The 14,817-nt window shown below is 42.0% G+C and overlaps 1 protein-coding gene across 12 annotated transcripts in view; it reads right to left on the bottom strand.

Moving 5' to 3' along the window:
- Positions 1-14,203, bottom strand: part of OXR1 (oxidation resistance 1) — a 245,380-nt gene extending 231,177 nt beyond the window's left edge. For 7 of the 12 annotated variants that reach the window (XM_046928711.1, XM_046928728.1, XM_046928745.1 and 4 more), the window contains exon 1: positions 14,109-14,203. Coding sequence is in view for 3 of the 12 variants with exons in the window: in XM_040695420.2 (XP_040551354.1) it covers positions 12,679-12,733 (55 nt within the window). In the remaining 9 variants the exon portion in view is untranslated. Of the gene's footprint in view, positions 1-12,678; positions 13,978-14,108 lie in introns of those variants that run through there. The other 5 variants (XR_005857266.2, XR_005857267.2, XM_040695420.2 and 2 more) reach the window with 1 other exon arrangement.
- Positions 14,204-14,817: the final 614 nt, after the last annotated feature.

Genomic DNA, 14,817 nt, shown 5'->3' with positions numbered 1-14,817 from the left:
GTGATATACAACCGAATTGCTCACCACCTGCCAACAGATGCCCAGCCAGTCTTCAGCAACAACAGCTCCTCCAGCCAACTTCCCACCATTGTCAAGTTTTTTTTCACATGACATCATCCAATATGAAATATCCCACTGGCCAGTTTAAGTGAGCTGTCTGGTCATGTCTCCCTGACAAATTGTGCTCCTCACTAGCAGAGCAGTACGAGAAGCTGAGAAACTGAAAAGTCCTTGGTTCTGTATGGCATTGCTCAGCAACAAGTAAAATATCAGTACTTTATCAGCACTGGCTTTCTCTTAAAACCAGAACTCAGCATCATACCTGACACTATGAAGAAAAAATCAACTCTGTCCCAAGTGAAACCAGGACATATGGAAATTAGTAGTACTTCTATATGAAAAAAAAATATATTGATTGATACTTGGACTTTTTACTATTATATTCAACTCTGTACATGCAGTGATATCAATAACAACTGTGCTGCTTCCACAAGTGCTATTAAAATGACACTGGACATTCAGTCCACTGTTCAGAAGTCTGATTTTTAGGGTTCCAAGAGTGGTAATGAGATCAGAATTGAACAAAGACATCACTGATTTCCAATATCCATTTTCCCTTAAATACCAATTTAAAAACCCTCAGTTATTCTTTTCTGAACTAAGAAAGCTCTTCTTGATTTCCTCTACTCTGGAACAAAACTTTTGCAGGTTTCAGGATGCGGAACCCTCAGACTCCATCAGCCAAGCAGGAGAGCAGTTTTTACGCACTCCTGCAGTACCAGTTTTGATGCGCTTCTGCAGTTCCAAGTGGAAGTCCGAAGGGGATGTTCCATGTGCTTCATCCTCAGGCTTAGCACCAAGCTAAGGTTCTTTTTTTAGCCAAGAGGGGCTTATCTCATTACCCTTCTTAGCTGTGATCTCCACTCAGAACTGGGGAAAAGCATCATCCTGAAAGGTACAGGCTGAACACAGGAGAGTACCTGAGCTGCCTGTTTCATGTGTCTTCGCCTCTTAAATGCCTGACAAGATTCTATCATTTGTTTAGTGCTTCTTTTTAATATGACATTTCAACTCCCTTTCTTACAATTCAGAGAAAACATACAGTATAATCTTAATCCCATTAACTACAGTTAATGGCACTAGTTTTCCCACCTGGCAGGACGCACACACTAGTTTCTCACCTTCATCTGACAGGTAATTCAAGTTTTGTATATTTCTGTATAAGTAGGTTCCTCTGTCTATTCTGTTTCAGATATGCACCATGACCACTAGCAGTAACATCTACATAATCTCATACTGTCTGCGTCAGGCATTTTTCCAGTGGTAGTCAGCAGTGGCACCTGCAAAGTGATTCAAGGCATAAGACAAGTGACAGTGACAGTGTTTTCTTTCCAAAGTGACAACCTCACCAACTATCCAAACAGAATATATGAGGGCATAAATTGCCTTTATTACACTACAAATGCAAGTCTATCTGGGGAGGTTTGGGAACTGACAAAAGCAGAGCACCGTCACATAATTAAAATACAATTTCAACACTTGTCAGAGCATATTTATATAATGTTGGTGCAGGTTTATGAGTTCTCCACTCATACAGAAAACTTACTATTACAGTCTTGTAAATAAGAGAAGCGTTTGTCTGCATCAGTATTATTATAACTGCTTCTGAGTCACAAAGAAAAATTTGGCCCATACTGACACATTACGGCACAGATCTATAAAAATGATTATGCTAAGAGCATTAAATAAGGACTACAACCAAGAAATTTGAAAGGTTATTGTCTCTGCAATACTAAATTTGCCTTTCCCGTTACAAATAAATGAAATTGAAAATAATAACACCTTAAAGAGACAATAAGCAGTTCAACAATCACAACAAATCTACTGTCTACTCACTTTTTTAACGTCACCCAGTGTGCACTGCCATCAACCAGAAGATTTGAACTGTGAACTGGAATGTTTCAGGATTGTTCCTTTTCAAATACAAACAGCATTTTAGCAGGAATTAAACAAACTTGCTTTGTTTCTGTAATGTTTATTTTGCTGACAAGCACAGCAAAGTTACTTGAAAGTTGCAAAACAAACAAGTAACACAAAAAGTTACTGTGTAAGAACTTGATTTCAGTAGTGTCTCCAAGCCTGAGGCCCCCAACACAGGATAGGTGTGGAGCTTTTACAGAGGTTCCAGAGGAGGGCCAAAATGATCCACAGGCTGTAGCACTTCTCCTATGAAGACAAGCTGAAAGAACTGGGTTTGTTCAGCCTGGAAAAAAGAAGGCTGTGGGGAGACTTCATTGCAACCTTCCAACATTTAAAGACAGTTTATAAACAAGAGGGAAATCAACTTGTTACACAGATAGACAGTGAGAGTGACAGGACAAGGGGAAATGGTTTTAAACTAAAAGAAAGGAGATTTAGATTGGATGTCAATGGGAAGTTTTTTTACTGAGGTCAGGTGCTGCAACAGGTTGCCCAGGGAAACTGTGGATGCCCCATCCCTGGAGGCGTTAAAGGCCAGGTTGGATGGGGCACTGGGCAATGTGATCTAGTATTTGATTTAGAGGTTCACTACCCCACCTGTGGCAGGGAGGTTGGAACTTAATGATCCTTGAGGTCCCTTGCAACCCAAGCCATTCTATGATTTATGCCTGTTATTTTTCTCCCCACATCCAGCCTGTTACCACACAGAAGAACAAACACAAAATATTAATCCTGTCACTGAAGTACTCAAGGATTTGTATCACAGAGCCAGTGCTCTCTTCCACTGTCTTCTCACCATTCTATCCACAATAGGTTTGCATCCATTCTGTCCATTGCAGTGAACAGTGGTTAATGGTCAACCACACACAGAAGTCACAAAATCAGCAGTGATTCCTCAGAAAATGCCTGGCATTTTTATGTGCTATTACATTAAAAATAGTAATACAGATTAGTACCTTTGTTAGCATGCATGCCTAGTCCACTGCAGCTCAGTTCTACATTACCAATTAGCCAGAAGGCAGAGGACAAGAATATACATTAATTTTATTAAACATAGAACACACAATGTTTGTTTCCCTTTTGATGAACAGGAGGTAGAAATACTCTCCATACATGGCTAAAAGTTGTTTGCAGTGCACTGTATCTGATCCTGTACTAAAACACAGGAAGAACCTCTTTCACCACCATTGATTTGTAGAGTTAATTTAAGGACAATTATCCATCATCTTCCATATGTGAAAATGAAACTTAAGCCTATCTCCTATGGCTCTGTTCTAGACTCAAGATCCCACAGAGCCAACTCATCTCTTAGATTTAAATGTTTTGGTTTCAACAAAAAAAGCACTATTGTTCTGTTTGGCTTTACTGGTTTAGGTCACAAATTCACCGTAAAGACTTATAACAACAGCAGTTAGTAGAAAATAACCTAAACCAGAACTTCCAATACAGATAAAGACAAGCTGAGGCATGAATTTCATCATAGTTCTTTATAACAGACTGAGCCAGTGTTTCTGTAAAAACTTCTGTCCTAAACTCTTGATAATACTTTAATTTAAACTGAAAATTAAATATTCTTCTTGCAGCTCACCTCTAACCAACCATACTCAAGCCCTGCCTTATATCAGTGGGTCTCACACATTACTGTAGTTTTTGAAGTGTTTTCCTAGTGGTCTCACAAACACTTCTCATCACTAATTTTCTTTATTTCTTTATATTGTGTTAACTGTGTGGCTTATTAGCAATACTAAAATATAACGGTCTATAGCATGGGTGTTCAACCTTCTGACATGTCTGGACCACATTGAGTGAAGAGAAATTGTCTTGGGCCACATATAAAATACACAGCACAGTTAATGAATGCAAGTAACAAGACTTACTTTTTAATATTCTCCTACTGAAGAAGACCATTTCTCATGTTTCTCCTAAAAATGTTCCTGCACAGCTCAGTAGCTGTATGTTTACAGACAGCATCTTCAAGGGCTATGGACTGAAGTTTTTACATGAATAGTGGTGCATTTTTTGCCTGAAGTGGGGAAGCAGATGTTCAGTTCAGTTTCTTTGGAGGAACTTTTACTTTTCTTTGCCTACTGGAGAGGTGTTTACGCGTAGATAACACTGCACAAAGAGCAGATAACAACTGTCATTCAAGTTAATCAGTTATGTGTATTTTAAGTAGGAAAAAATTGTCAAGGTTCAGACACGCTGCAGCTCAGAAATGGTCATAATCATTAATTCATCACAATTCAATTTTTATAATAAATGGAACAAGAAACTTCCTGAGCAAGGATACATGACAAAACACCAGTGGTTTAAAATTGCATCACTCCAGAACTCCAAACAAACTTGAGTAATTTAATCCTGGCATGGAAACTGAATGCTTGATGCACTGAAATTTGCGTCGTGCTACTGTGTAAGCACAGCAGTATAAAATGTCAGGTACGAGCATCTGGAAAACTACAAGCTGCTTCTACCAGCTTCACAATCCCAATCTGTATTTCTGTAGATTGGAACAATTTATATTAGTTAACCCATCAGACAGCTTGCCTCTACATTTTTTACCAAGACTATTTTTACAATTATTTTGATACTCATACACTTAAATGAAGGGATTGTTTTACCATGTATGCATTAAAGCACGCTGATGACATTTGCTTTTGTCTTTGCACAGCGTAAAATCCAGCTCATATTGGCAAAGAGCAGTTAATTACCTTGCAAATATTTGCAGATCTTCAGGCAAAAACCAAAGTTACTATGTCTGACGTAAGAAGTGAGTTGAAGTCAAATTCTGCTCTTACTTTTTTATGCTGAAGATTTACACATTGATGTACAGGTACTCATTCAGAAAATTAATAAAGAAAACTGATCTATAACATGAATGGGTATTACAATATAGAAAGAGATGTTTGTTAAAAAAATAAAAATCACAAGACTGTTATCTAAGGTAACCAAATTTATTAAGCAAGGCATGGCTAAAAAAGAAGGAAAAAAAACTCAGGACTTCGGATGACTGTGGGCATTTAAAATGCCTGTTATCATTTTAAAATTATATTATAAAATTCTACCTCATATTTCGTAATTATTTAAGTCATATTAATGTTGAAGCTATGAGAGGCTACTGAAACCCACCCATTGGTGGGTTTTGTTTTGTTTGTTTGTTTTTGTGGTCAGAAATTCTCCCTCAAATACGTAAGCAAGGAAACTGAATAAATAAAGGAATAATAATGTTTTAAAATATGTTTCATTTTTTGTTTTTCTTCCTCCTGGTTTCATTAAGATAGATAGCAAAACAGACAGGTACTCTTGCCATTTTGAGTTATGATTACAATAACTGGTAAGGAGAATTAGAAAGTGGAAAGCAGTGAGCAGTTATTATAAGAATTTAAAACATAAGAAAGGAATCTTTTCACATTTCATGGAGGTGGAATGATTTCCTTCCTATTAATGCCACTGCCAGATTTCCTCAGAATTTCATTTGTTTCAGGGGTTCCAGCCCATTTGGCCCAGGGGTTCCAGCCACTGGTCTCCTATGTTCCCCAAAAGAAGGTCACATAGGATGACATGCAATTCTCTCTTTGCACAATTCATTCCTACTGCTTGCTGCCACATCATTTCCAAGAACTCTGCCTTTTTGTGTATCTGAGAAACAAAAATCAGCAGAAGTGACTGAGGGAACTAAAAGTTATTAGGAAGAGCAGTAACAGATTTATATTCTGTCTCTGCTATACTTAGAAACATAGAATCCCCAGTTGGAAGGGACCCACATAGATCATCAGTTCAACTCCTGGCTCCACAAGGTATTAACCAAAACTCAAGCAATACTTCTGAGAGCACTGTCCAGATGCTTCTTGAACTCTGTCAGTATTAGCGTCAAAATCACTGCCCTGAGCAGCCTGTTCCAGAACCACATCATCCTCCCGGTGAAGAGCCTTCTTCCAACACCCGAACAGCTCCATGCTGTTCCCTTGGGTCCTGACACCGACAGCAGTACCCCTCCTTACTTTTAGAACACATTCCTATAAAGTACTCTGAAAGTTGGGCAAAACAGACTGTTTATTTCTTGGTATTTCTTTGTGGGACTGTATATTTGTAGTATTTCCCTTTAAAGCTTCAGACAGGTCAAGTTTTACCTCCACATATGGAGAGCTTTTTAGCTTTTTTTTTTTTTTTTGAGCCTCGCCTGCAACACTGGTTAAGAGCAGAATTATGGGGTTGTGACAGAACTAAGGTGAGACAATTTGGGGTTCACTGTTTAACACTCACAGAATAGGTGAGAAGGTATTCCAAGCAGTTGAGACATTCAACATCTACTCTGATCCTAGTTGATCAATGCAGGGCCTTAGGGTCCTCTGCTACTTTTAGTACCTTAATGGCACTGAAGTAGTTTCCCCATGAGCCTGGCCAAGGTGACCATAACCACAGTGTCAGAGCATTCCACAAGACTAATATAAATTCATCTTTTCATATCACACAACATTGTGCAGCTAGTACTACTTTTATTTTACAGATAAACACTCGAAACATAGAGACTAATCTTGGATGGAATGCTGTTTCAAATGCCATCTTATTTTGGACAGCTGCTTCAGCTCTGCCATTACTGACCTTTGTGGTACTTAATTAAATTCACAGTGGTAAGTGGGAGAAGTAAAGGGGCTATGAGGTGACAAGACACTTAAGTGAAATAGTCTTAACAATGAGATTCCCTGAAATGCAATAATGCGTAGGAAGGAAACTTCAGATTCCGTCTAGACTCCCTAAAAGCATACTGTCACAAGACACAGGATGCTTAATGGCACATTTCCCCACCTGCCCAAGGTCATTCTCATCTTCCCCAAGTCCTATCCAGCAACATAGAAGCCAATCACCATCACTACATGCCAACAATCTCAACCTCGTTTGGATTTTCACAGCAACAAACCTTAAAATTACGTCCAGGAAGCCCATCCAAGTTCTAACCTGCTCAAAAGCCAAAGCCTTTTCTCTCACATGAGACTCAGCTCAAAGGACAGCAGTTTACAACCTAGCATTTCAGTTAGGATGCTTGCTCAGAATGTTATCTAAACCCCAGGTACACTGCAGTGGCTCAGTGCTGTGTGGACACTAAGAACAGAAACAATACACCCAAAATCCCACTTTTTCAGTCACCACTTCTGTAACTCTTGCCAGTGGCTAAGTGTAAATGCTGGATAAGTCCGGCTTGACCCTGTCTTCTTAGATGTGGCAGCACACCCATTGATGAAAGCAATCTGTGCCCTCGGGGACCTTTGGCCAAGGGAACACTTTGATGGAAAGTTGTGCCTGAAGGTACCCTCAGACACAGTGCCACACAGCAACTCTGATACTGCTTTAGACCCAAGACATCCTAGGGATAAAGAAGAGGTGAGGCTACGCAGCTGTTATGGCAGGTGCACCTAAAAAAAGCTTACATTCAAAGCCTGAAATTTGTATTAACAGTTTAATTCATAAGCATAAAATAGATTACTGTAAAAACAGTTTAAGGCACATGGCCCTCTACATGCAAATGCATGCTCCACCATAGAGAGCTTGCAGAAAGTATACAGAGCATACTGGGAACTAAGAAGACAATCGAGCACTGAAGCTTTAATAAACATTAGCTCTGCTTCAAACTTTTCCTTATAATTTCTTTCACATTTTTACTCTACTGTTCCCACTCTAGAGGTGTCTACATAATTCAGTTCTTGGTGATGTATGAACTCACGTTAAAAGCTCTCAGATGAGGTAGACCTCAGGGAGAGAAAAAAATGTGGAAAAAAAGGCTATATGACAGCTTGCGCATGGAGAAGTTTCAAGTCATCTGCTCCAGACAGACCAGTCAAATCCTGCAACTATCATCCTTTCTAGCATATGAAAAATGTATGCGAAGATGGATTAATTTTTTTGCTGCGGTCATACACTAATGTCAGAAGAAGCCATGAGTGGGGCTTCTATCTATTGGTCAACTCCACATTTAAAATTAGTGCAATTATTTGAAACATATTCAAGTAGAAAGTACCACAAAGGTCTTGAAGTTTGATCTAGAAGTGAGATTAGGCTACTAATAAATTAGCATTAGGCCTCTGGTAATATTTCCATGCAATGAGAATTCAACCTGACTCCTGGAGAAGGGAATAAGAAAAATATAGCCATAATGCCAGAGAGAAAACATTGAAAAATCCTAGAGATTAACAATAAGATCCAAAGTAGAATTGAAAGTAGAACAAACAAATGTATTTTGATTCCTGTTATGTCTGTTTTCCTTGTTACTGTTGTTTTTAGTCCTGGATATGAACTGCTTCCTTCTCTAAAGGGGATTTAAAAGCTCTCACATCTTTTCTTCTCAGAAGCTAAGAAGCTGTGATGTATCAAACATCAATTATCATTTCAGAACATGCTCATGTCAACAGCCTGGATGTCCTGCCTCTTCAGTGCAATTGAACGCAGAAGGCACCTTGGAACTAAAGTACAAGAGATATAGATGACTGAATAGATTATTTTTACATCAATAGTATATAAATACCTATTTCTGAAATATATCAATATTAATAGTTTAAAATGGCCAAGGAAATGTAAGAACTCAAAAGTGAATCCAATTTCACTGAAGTGACTATAAATACTAACACTTTAGTATGCCCTGCATTATTTATGAAATAGGAAGATGCTTTATTACTAGGCATTTCTACAGCAATGGTTAGATTAAGGAATAGCTAATAATGTGTCTGCTGTTACTTTAGAACATGCCTCCATAGAATCTGGTTGTGTTATGCCTTAAGAAAAAAATCCTGCCTGTATTTATAGTATCAAGTGTTATCTCCACACACATGTCATATTTTATAAAGGTTTCTGGAAACTTATGATCCATAAGAATACTTAAGTGCACTGTGTTTTACCTATGAACTTGTTTAAAGTCTGTGTCTCAAAAGCTTTTTATACAAAGGAGCAGAGGAGATGGAAGATTCTTTTCCCTCCTGTTTCTAGAGAGCAAGTTCAACGTATACGTATGGGAATAGAACAGGCATATAAATTAAGTAGCTACAGCATGTGTTAACATTTTTTCCAGACTCTGTTTTTAATGGAAGAGTTCAGGTATTGAAGACAGACAGGATGGCTCCTAGCATCATGTGATGTGGTAAAGGTGGCTGCTAGACCACCTTTCAAAATGAAAGTGTACAAGTAGCACCATGGAACAAAGTGCCTACTAGTAGGGGTAACACAGTCTCTCAGAGAGGTGCTGTGAGTTAGATACAGAAGTGCCACAAATTTGCTCTCCATGCTCTGTATGAAGTATCACTTGCCCATGACTGCACAGATGTCAACTGTACTGTCACAGAGATGAACAGGATATACTCCAGGCTGACCCAAAGCGTCACTCTTTGGCCACTGATCTCTGAAGAACATGTGTACAGTACAGGGGATCTTGTATGACTGAGACTTTTATTCACACACCAAGAAGGTTACTATCTTCCACAAAATAGGTCTTGATTTTGTTCACATAGCTTAAGCTCTGTCAACAACCCTGCTGAAAACCCAACTAAGACAATACGTAGTTCCAGAAATCTGAAATATTGCATAAAAATACATCCCTACTTTGTCCCTGGAGACTTTCAAGGTGAGGCTGGATCAGGGCCTGGGCAACCTGATCTAGCTGTGGTGTCCCTGTTCATTGCAGGGGAGTTGGACTAGATGGCCTTCAGAGGTCCCTTCCAACTCCTAGAATCCTCAGATAAAAACTTCTTCCTTTGCTAACTCAGTTAAAGTCCTCGTACAGACTAGCATCTCATTTTCTGCTTTTCCAAAATACAAACACCAGGAGTGGAACAAAAAGAGGTATGGTACTTATTTCTTACTCATAGTAAGTAGACAATGGTATTTGCAGTTTCTAGAAAAAAAAAAACAAACACCAAATATGAAGTTCCTACTTCAGGAAATTTCAATCAATGCCAAAGAAAGTTTTGCTTAAGTAAGCAGTTCCAGTTTGAGCTTGTATAAGCAACTTAGAAAGCTATTCAGACTGATGAGAGGGCATTAGAGATGCATCTTATAGGGATTGCTTATTATTGCTACAGTTATTCAACAACTGAATACGCAGTGCATGATCAGGGCTATGCATCACAGAGATTTATTAAGAAAGAAAATAATGCTTTGCTTAGTGTTCAGAATTTCCTCTTTCATTCATCTTTCAGTTTTGATCAGATAGATTTATTAGCAAAGTATTAAAAAAAAACTTGCACCTACTTCACCATTAAACACTGCTTTATGTTCTCTCCCTCCTGTCGGGGTGTTAACTTTCCTTAGGAAGTCACCACAGATGTCCCACTGTTTAATAATGCCTATGGCTAGTGCTAGGGGAATCCTATTGCCCCTACACCAGTTTTCGTTTCAACTCTTTTTGAAAAAAAAAGATCAGTCAAACAGGCTTCCAAAACTTTCCAAAGAGAAAAAACAATCACCATATGGAACAAAAAAGCCTCCCAGAATACAAGTTTACTAGAAATGTATGTGTTGGCACAGACTTCCCAATTAAGGCCTGAAAGCAACTGGATCCAGCAAAAAGAAAATAAAGTGGAGGGTATACCTTCTTATCCTTCTGCTCAGAATCCTTACTTTCCACGTTGCCATCCTGGGACTACACAGACAACGTATTACACAGCTCCCTCAGAAGGGACCATCCTTTTGTTCAGTCTGTTCATGACTACTGGGAACTCCATCAGAATATACAGCAAGCTTGTGGGTAGCTGTCCTCTCTTCCCTTTGCTCCTGTCTCTAGCCTCCCTCTCCTCATACGATTTCTCAATAAAATGAGAAAGCCTCAAATGAAAGAGATACCTCAGTGTATTCCCGAGGAATAATAAAGTGAAGCTGAATGGTCCTTTCCCCTCCTGTCACCTAAAAGGTAAGGAGCCAAACCTCCAGTTTGTTCTCAGTTCAAGAGCTGTGCAAGTTTAACACAGGTTTACATATTTTCCCTCTTTTTCTCTCCCCCCCCCCCCCCCCAACTTTTTCTTCCTCTCCAAATCCTCCTTTAACAGGTAGCAAAATAAGTAAATAAATAAAATTCCTCTCTCTGTTTTTCTAGAGCAATGTAAGAAAGTGGGATCAGGAGGCCAAGATCCCATTGAGATACAGACAGGAACCCGGCATATAGGAGAAACTTGCTAATTGTACTGCTGCAGCCATAGATAAGCTCACTCAGTGACAGATCTCTGCACAGTCTGAAAGACTTTGACCTTAAGGTGCACTAACTTTCTATCATGGACAGAAACTGTTTGACATATCCATAACATTTCCTGAGATATCAAGGAGATATCTTCTCCATCTCTACATTTAATCTTGAGTAAAGCTGGTAGGAACAGATGCTAGAATAAAAACATAATTTACAGCTCACTGCTGCAGTGCACCACGTGAGCATCTGCTCCTGGCACAAAACAACACTGATGAGCTGAAGATGGCGATGCCTTTTTCATAGGTCTTCCCCAAGAATTCCAGCACATGCACAGTTCTCTTCCTGACCAAAACTACTCCTTCTGCCCCTGATGTTAAACGTTCACAAATCAAAGGGCACATTACCTCAAAGGATGTCTGCTGCAGCTGACAAGGAAGCCATCCTACACTGAAGTACACAGCTGCGTTAAACAAAAGTTTCAGCATCTTCTAATTGAATCCACTCATGAACATGCAGCAACTCATGCGAACCCAACACTGAACCACGCTTGTTAGCAATAATTGTTTGCTTCTGCAAGGTTGTCACCTCCCAGTGCGTTCCAGTAAAATAATTGAATATTTTCACTATAGTAACTTAAGGAACAACAGTAGCTCACTACAGGATGAAGAAGAAATTATGGTAGCTCATCAGCTAAAAGGAAGTTAAGGGACCTTTTCGGGAATTAACAGCTGACAGGTAATGCTGATAATCCTAGACTACTGCTTCCAGCTATGAGCCTTAAAGAGTAATCAATTGCCTATGAAATTTCCTAAGGCATTATTAATAGGGATTTTTGGTTTTATAATTCAAGTTGTTGGGTTTTTGTTTTCTAAAAAAGGCATTTTTTAGAAGAAAACATTTCTTCCCACAGTTCTGTTACCCTCCAGAATCTTAGGGGAGTAAGTGCATATGAATACCTGTAAGGTGAGATGACACGCTTTATTACAAAAAGAAAAGCAAAACCAGTAAGATATATCCTTGGATTAAATGAATAATGGAGAAATAAAAGCTTTTGAGGAGAAAAAGAAAAATACATGGAGAAAAAAAGATGACTATTTTTGTATCTAAAGGGAAAAAAAGCTATGTGCAAACACTGCAGCTGCTAACTGGACATTTCCCAACTATTAGTATGTAACCCCATTGCCACCCAAATATTTTTTTCTATTAGTTGGGCTGAAGCCTGGAGAAGAGATGAAGAATCATCTGAGACTCTAAAGACACTGTACCAAAGAGTATAATTTAAAAATGTGTACACATTCTATTTGCATATGCTTTGACTGTCAGAAAGTACCTACTTGTATAGGATGCTGAAATCATCTATTAATGGATATGAGCTCTACAGTCATAATGAGAACTATTAAGACAACATAACAGTAAAGGTAAAACAAATGCCACTTATTAAACAAATTATTACTCCTTGAACATAAGGAAAGTCATTCTTTGTAAACAGAGGCTTTGAAGACTACTAACATTTTGAACAATTTTATTTTTAAGTTACCTACCATTATTATTGCAGCTCCAATCTAAGCACAAGAAAAAAAAAAGGGCAGGTTGCATTCCACAAAAATTTCCCTCTTTATTTTTCCCCTCTGTTGTCAACACAGGTAGCACAAGCTGCTCTTTCCTGCTGCATTCTCTGATGGTCTTGTGCAGCAAGCAAAAGGCATCTACTCAAGAATTCAATTTTTCCCCCATTATCGCATACTCATAAAAATGGAACTGACAGGACAGCAGCTTATTGATGCACAAGTCAGATCCCAATCGTACACACTGACGGGCTTCCAGAAACAAATCCCACCTTATTGTCATGGGGGGCTGCTTGGGATTTTTTTTTTTGCTTCGTTAGGGAGAGGGGAAGAGTTACAGAAATAATCACACAGCAGTCGCCTTGTCTGCATCGCAATAACACCAATTACCAGAACCGTGAATACACACAGCAGGGATGGCAGGTTCTGGGTCTTTAACTACTTTAAAACACATCTAAATTTTGATGAGGCTCAGCCTGCAGACACTTCAGCTTACGTGCAGTTTCGTCCCTGTGCGCATTCCATCAAACCCACACCAACGCAGAAGGACAGCCGTGCCCGGAGTGCCAGCAGCCGACACGAGGCTCAGGACGTGAAGGAAGGCAGCATTCCTTCCCCCCCCCCCAGGCACCCACCGGCCCCGGCTGGCCCAGTTCTGCCACCAGCGAGCTGCCAAGCAGCAGAATTTTCACAGGCAACGTTCCGTGTCTCCTCAAATTGCCCTCTCCCTGTTATTAAATCATTTTAATTAATTGGCTGTTTTAGTACAACTTCGGAGACAACAACGAGTCTCCCGCGAGCAGGAGAGCGGCTCCCGATGCCTCTCTCGTTTGGCAGCGGAGGAAACGAAGCAAAGCATCGCTGCTGTCAGCACCCGGCGAGGAACTTCGCCTCCCCCGGGCTCGGCGACACGCAGCATCCGAACTGACCTGGTACGGAAGGGACAGCGACAGCACAGCCCTTATCGAACAAACAGCAAGACCTCGTGGACGGAGGGAAAAACTTGGGGCACGGGTCGCTATCTGCTACCCACAAACTGAAATACCGCACCCCCACTGAACTGAAAGGCACCCACAGCGCATCACCTACGGGCAACCGCAGCTCCCCGCACATTCCCCCCCCGCGCACCCCCCGTCTCGCCACGACCTCCCGGAGCCCCTCAACGCCTCAACTCCGCGCTGACGGCGTCGGACACCTCCACGGAGCCCCGAGCCGCCGGCAGGCCGCGGACCGGGCCGGAGACAACCAGAAAGAAGTTGCGGAGCCGAACGGGGTGTCGGGCCCGCCTCGCCCGACCCCTCACGGGGTATGGGGGGGGGGGGGGGGGACCGGGCAGACAGCCGCCCCTCCTTATCCCCGCCGCCGGCGCGGCCCCAGCCCCCCGCCCCACTCCGCAGCCAACTTACTTGCGGGCGGCGGCACGCGCCCCCCTCACACGGCCCCCGGCCGCGCGCTTTCCTTCCCGCCCGGCGAGCGCGGCGCGCGAGCGCAGCCCCGGCGCGGCGGCCGCTGCCGAGCGCGTTCGGACATGCTCAGTGCCCGAGCCGTCTCCTCGCGGAACCTACCACCGAGGGGGGGGCGGGAGGAGGGAACCGCGGAGAAATAGGGGGCAGAGCTGGATGCTACCAAGAGGATGAGCTAAAAATAGGCGCCCGCAGAAAAGAACAGCTGGAGCTTAAAGGGACAGAGGCGGCCTCGCCGGCGGGTAGGAGGGCGGCGTCCCGATGCGCGGGACCCCCCTTCGCGGTGTGGGACGCCCCCGCGGTGCCTGGGGAGCCGCGCTGAGGCCGGGCCGTGGGGTTAGGCCGCCTCGGCCGGCGCCATCCCCGAGCCGCCCTCGCCCGCGCAGCGCCCGCTTACAGCCGCGGCTCAGCTCTGGCGCCGCGCGGCCCCGGGGGGTTCTCAGGAGCCTCAGCTCTGCGCCCGCCCTGGCCCGGCGTGCCCCAGAGCCGCAACACCCGCCAGGCGGCGGCTTCGGACGTCGGGTCTGTAGAGTGCGGGAGAGGGTACGAGTCTGTTTTCCTCTCGTGTTCTTCAGGGGCTCCATCCCGTTCGGTTTTATGAATGGGGCTCCGGCTCATTCTGGCTCTGTAGTGAAACGTGGAGCAGCCCGGT

The sequence above is a fragment of the Gallus gallus genome, chromosome 2, assembly GCF_016699485.2.
Source record: "Gallus gallus isolate bGalGal1 chromosome 2, bGalGal1.mat.broiler.GRCg7b, whole genome shotgun sequence".
NCBI classification, from domain to species: domain Eukaryota; kingdom Metazoa; phylum Chordata; class Aves; order Galliformes; family Phasianidae; genus Gallus; species Gallus gallus.
This window is presented reverse-complemented; position numbering and strand designations above follow the sequence as displayed.